Raw genomic sequence first — 5,932 nt, 5'->3', positions numbered from 1 at the left:
AATTAAATAAGATTCGAGTATTGCCGGCTGACCTATATGCACTCGTTTATTTTCATGTTGTGTTTTTCTATTCTGTAAATATAGATATCTGAGCAATAATATCACATAAAGCAAAATAAGCCACGAAATCTGGCGCAACACCCCGTAATTGATTTGCTTATGATGTAGCTAAGAACTGGGCAGAAAAAAGGCATCCGCTACTTTTTATCTCATGGAGATAACTTTTGATCGTTCATAAACATCGACCACAATCAACGCCGTATATCTTTTTTAAAGATATTTCTTGTTAATCTATTACTATTTTGCACACGCACTGGCATATGCCGTAGATTGTACTGGCATACTGATGATCTGACTGTAGAATGATATGTTCTTTTTATTATTTCAATATCGTTGCCTTCAATTAATCCTTAACATATAGGCAGCGGTATTCTATGTCACTGACTCGCTGCAGAGTATCGATCTAGTGAAAAATACCGCATCACCGTTTATCGGTGAACTTAGCCTTCTGTTAGTTACCTTCACATGTATCCTTTACCTTCGTGAATACAAAAATATTTGGTGCGAAACAGTGTCAAAGATCATCCTCCGTGCACAGTAATTTTGTTATATTACACCCCCGATCCTTTTCGAATTTGAGATCGTACTCGTCACGGGATTAAACCCTCTGATAGAATTGCCATTCTTTCGCTTTGATCTTTATGTTTCATCTTGACGATAGGAGCCTAAGGCACGGGTGTTTTGTGCGACACATGTCTCCACATGGTAATCATTTGTGTCAAGTTATTTTAAAATCGCAAAAAACATCATGAACGAAACAAATGTCGAGTGATAAGGACATGCGTTTATATGCATATACACACAGGAGCAGTGATAAATACTGTTAAATGTTCTACTAACTTAGTAGAATTTTATGAATATTCACATTTGCTAAATACAAATTTGTCATTAAATGCTTTATATTGATAAATGTAAACATTAAATTTTAAAAGCTCCAGTTAAAAATCAACAATAAATTTTATAAAAAGGAAAAAAATAGCCCGCAGCAGGGCTTGAACCAGTGACCCCCGGAATCTTGAAGTTAAAATGCATTAGCCAACTGAGCTATCCTGCCAAGCATACATTAGATGCGCATTTTATACCTTGTATAAGCAATCTTCGTAGTTTCACAAATTTAAACGACAACAACAGAACTCTCCAAATTATTCAATCGTTTCGCGTTGCAACGCTTTATAATTTTTTGGTTTTTAAATCGTCAAAAGATGCATATAATGGCTATATTAGACCATGGCAAATGTTCAGAAATACTGTTTCCTCACAAATATCATAACTAAACCGAAAATTTGCGAATCTGAATTAACTTTTTTCAATTTTTTCAATTTACCAAACCGTGAAAAGATCCCTTTAAAAACTGATTAATTCAGACACGCACGAATTATTCCTATAAGATTCCAATTAACTTGGTAAATTTGTGGTTACTATTGAGTTAATGATGTTAGCACAATTCAAGCTGACAGAATAGTATCAGTTTTTAATTGTGTGTAATTTAATTCGCACCTCTCGCTTAACTCAACGTTCAATGGCACGCGCACTTAACAAAATTATCGCAACTAATGCGAGCTAGAATTAATATGTGACTACTTGCTATACAACCAGTATCATGCGAAAATAGATCTTATTTAATTGTTGTTCCCTCTTTGAACTTATGCTGTCTGTCGACTTTTAGAATAATGTGTCAGTAATAAATGTATTGCTTCAGATTCAAAAGCTTTTTTTTAAGAAATGAAATATGCAAATGCATCTTATATATATATTTTCTGTTTCTTTAATGTATCTTATTTATTTGTGACTACGTGTTTATTTTTTTGAAGAAATGAGAGATTCAAATGTGTCTTAGTTATCTTTTACCCATGTCTTAAATGTGTATTATTTATATAAGACTACATTCTATACTGCCAGTGTCATGCGAAAATGGATCTTATTTCTTGATATCCACCTTCACACTTTATTCTTTATTAGCGCCGTCTTTAATTAGGCTATCACTATTTAAAGAACAGATTACTGTGAAATTAATAAAAATGTGCAACGGTGATATTGATCCATTCTCGTTGTTCATTTTAAATGTACACAACAATTAAGCAATAAATGAAATCAGTTATTTTGGCAGTAAATCCTTTTTTCCAGTACAGTAGCCAGGTGCCTGTGTATTGAGCTGACAAGATAGGGATCATCACAACAGGTTGCTTATACACAGGGTAGACTTCCCCTGTTTTATTATTGTATTTGTTATTTACGGCCCCGTTGCTCAAAGCATCGTTAAGATAACATTACCGTTAAGCTTTACCTCTGTTAAGTACCCTAACGCAGCGTAATTTAATCAGCCGTTAACTTCATGTTGCTCAACAAGTTTTAACGCTAGCGTTAATTAACGCAGCGTTAAGACTTTAACATCCATGTTAAATCCCACAATCCATTCCAAATTTCCACTTCCTGTTCCTGTTATCCAATTCCAAAATGGCATCCCAAGCAGACGCATCTTCAGTGACTTCACCTGAAATTAAAAGAAAGAAAAGGAGCATTAACTTTAGCAATACAGAAATATTGAAATTGGAAGAGCTGGTTAAAGATGAGAAAACATTTTCAATATTAACTAATAAATTTTCAAACACTGTAAATAATAAAATGAAAAAAGATATGTGGACGAAAATTGCTGAAGTAATTTCTGCACAAGGAATTGCAGTTAGAACTGCGGATGAATGTAGTAATAAATGGCAGAACTTGAAAAGAGAGAGCAAGGCAGCAGTTACCAGTGAAAAGTTAGAACGGCGTAAAACGGGCGGAGGGACCCTGACACTGACAGCTGTCGCCGATGAAAAAAAAGTTCGGATCGCCGAAATGTATAAAGATTCGGCATCCTTCAATGGGATTATTGGAGGATTGGACAGCGATGAAGCTGGTTTGTTCTAACAATTTTTTTTTTAATATTTCATTTAAAAACTACCAATTGAAACAATTATAAAAAAGTAAATAATGAAATGTCAATGGCCGTCTGCTTTGATATATGCTATTTATAGTAACAGGGTTTTTCCCATGTTCAACACTGTTTAAACCAACAATTAAGTCAAGTTTTATTGATGTGATATTTCAAACTGCATACAAACATTCACAAATCATAATGCAACAATAATACTCACCATTTCATGTGAAATTATGTCCAATAAGTATCCAATTTCTCACAATCACACTCGCTTAGACACATGGCATTGCGCCATTTGCGGGTTACAGTATGAGTTTTATTTTCACCGTCGTGAGCTGCAAAGGTTACACACAATTCTGATGGTGTTGTGTTTATTTTTACAGATGGTCGTCACTTTCTGTCCAACACCACAGTTGCGCCCGCTGTGGGAACAGTTGAACAAATGGAGCAGTCAAGGTATATAAAATAATGTTTCTAAAATAATAATAACACAAATACAACTATCTATGGAGCAGTAAACGTAAGAATAAAGTATTGATAAAATAACACAAATACTAATAAAAGTTACTGCTAATTTTAGTATTTACTTATACTAAAAAAAATTACCACTTCTAGTAGTTTTGACTTTAACTAATTGTAGTTAATGCTACTAAAAGTAGTTACTAATATAATGGCTAGTTACTTAAGTAGTAGTTGCTGCCTCTCCAACCACACTTCTTCTACTATCAGTATTTACTATTATTATTTGTGATAATTATATTACGTACTATGAAATGATCAAATGCTGTTAAGAATGCTGTATTTACAATATTTGTAAACTCCATGTACTTCATCATACAATTTGCAATATCTTTCCTTAAGTTTTAATCGATGAGAAATTATATATATATAGTAATAACTACAATAAATAACAAATTCAATGATAGTCAAATTTTATTGGCCTTGTAACACAGAAAAATTAATTCAAATAATATCATAATTGAACTACTAAATCGAACACGACGTAATGTAAATCAAAAATATAAATTGATCATACATACAATTTCATTTATGACATTTATAAGTCACGTGTAATAATTCGTAGAAAATTCATGCAAACGCATTCAAAGCATAATACAAGCATTCCTTGCATTAAACATTATACAATATGTTAATAACAATTCAAGCTGAAAACAAATATTAAATATGTAAATAAACAGACAATGTCAGAAATGCAAAGCACTTTACAAACAAAGATACAAAGCAAATTAGTAAGCAATAACAAATGATCAATTCTCTTATCACAATAACCTATTCTATAAAATGATTTACGCAAAACTACTTTTATTTGGGAGGGTGGAAGTGGGAAATTCAAATGTTTTAACACTGGGTGTTCAACGCTTACAAAAAACAAGTATAAACAATCTTTAAAAACCCGTGCGCCCGAGTTTACAAATCAACCAATCATAAAAAAGGTTAACTTCACTCAGAAATCTATTTTAAGAAAGGTAAAGTAACAACTTTGAACCAGAGTATAATTGTATCATACATTAAACATTTTAATTCAAGATTAAAATTAGCCTAGTGTTTATTGCATATATAATTTTTTTAACTTCAGTGAGTGTTGTAATAAAGGTCCAGCAAAGAAACAAAAGAAGTTTGCAACAAAGTCTGAAGAACTTCAGTACTGGCAGGTACAATATTTCAAAGGGGAGGTGGAAAAGCAGGAACAGGAGGTAAGAATGTGATAACAATGTGGCATTATGTATTCCATATTATTACTCAAATATCATACTTTCAAATAAATGATAATTAGTGTATGTGAATACCCTGTTACATACTACCTCTGTTGAGAAAATGGCTCCTGACATGTTTTAAATATTTTTTTATCAATAAACACACAAATTTAAATAAAGTAAGTTATTCTTACAAATTTACACCTTTGCCTTTACTAGCAAATTGACATTAATGCAGTAAATTCTCCACTAGAGTAGACAGTGCGTGGGAATATTCATGACCTATATTTAAATACATCTGTTCAATCAGCTGATGGCTGACCTAGTTCTCAGCCAAATGTAAACAGAATGGAACTCTATAATTATGCACAGGGAAAATATGCAAAATTATTTAACTTAGAATGTTGAATCTAAGTACATACAATAATTGCAATAACAAATCATAGATTTAAATAAAACATTTGCTAAAACAGTCTTTATTTACTGATAAAGGTATTGATCAATAATTATACTGCTATCGATACAGTGACAACTGTTAACAGAATTTTCTGTATGAAACAGTATAACTGTAATACACTAGTGATTAACAGTATAGGAAAATATACACAATATGAAAATTCAATCAATAACATTCACCAGGTCTCAAAAGAACTAATGTTAAATTGTTCAGACTGACTACTTATCTTACTGTACTGTGAATGCATAAAAAATCAAAATGATCTACGTTTTAAGTTTCAGTTTTAATTACTTGTTAAGAACCAGTCTTTAAGAATGCAATATTATATTTCAGAAACAACTACTTGATATAAGGATTCGTATGCTGCTGAAAGAGGAAATGAGACGTGACCAGAACGTTGTTGATGAGATCATCAATGGAAAATTTTTCGAGGACTAAATATAATGGTTATATTGACTTAGTTGCCTCAGTGCTTTATTGAATATAAAATGATTAACATTAATTATTTTAAATGAATATAATAAAAGTGTTTTTAGCAATAATTGTGTTATATTATACCCTATATATTTAATGTCCTTACATAAATTTGAGAAACAATTTTTTTCCATTATGTGAAATATCTATTCACAATGTATTCACGTATGTGTGTCCCGCTTCCATTCCCGTTCATCGCAAGATTGAATACTGCATCATTATTGTCTTGATTTTCATCAGAATCCCCAATGTCAGGCTCATTTAGTTTGATGCAAATATTGTACAGTATCACACATGCTGTTGTTATAT

At 31.8% G+C, this 5,932-nt stretch overlaps 1 protein-coding gene across 1 annotated transcript; it reads left to right on the top strand.

Annotated features, from left to right (window-relative positions):
- The first annotated feature begins 2,315 nt into the window (after positions 1–2,315).
- LOC127873638 (uncharacterized) lies at positions 2,316–5,691 on the top strand. The gene is made up of 4 exons (XM_052417526.1): positions 2,316–2,956; positions 3,361–3,433; positions 4,575–4,692; positions 5,483–5,691. The coding sequence occupies exons 1-4, from the start codon at positions 2,515–2,517 to the stop codon at positions 5,585–5,587; spliced, it is 738 nt and encodes a 245-aa protein (XP_052273486.1). The 5' UTR covers positions 2,316–2,514; the 3' UTR covers positions 5,588–5,691.
- The last annotated feature ends 241 nt before the right edge of the window (positions 5,692–5,932 follow it).

Source organism: Dreissena polymorpha, chromosome 3 (assembly GCF_020536995.1).
Source record: "Dreissena polymorpha isolate Duluth1 chromosome 3, UMN_Dpol_1.0, whole genome shotgun sequence".
In the NCBI taxonomy this organism is placed as follows: Eukaryota; Metazoa; Mollusca; class Bivalvia; order Myida; family Dreissenidae; genus Dreissena; species Dreissena polymorpha.
This window is presented reverse-complemented; position numbering and strand designations above follow the sequence as displayed.

Excerpts from the sequence above, each read along its gene's own strand:
- LOC127873638 (XM_052417526.1), top strand. The coding sequence starts at position 2,515 with ATGGCATCCCAAGCAGACGCATCTTCAGTGACTTCACCTGAAATTAAA. Across the intron at positions 2,957-3,360 it reads ATTGGACAGCGATGAAGCTG|ATGGTCGTCACTTTCTGTCC; the intron begins GTTTGTTCTAAC and ends TTATTTTTACAG. Across the intron at positions 3,434-4,574 it reads GAACAAATGGAGCAGTCAAG|TGAGTGTTGTAATAAAGGTC; the intron begins GTATATAAAATA and ends TTTTAACTTCAG.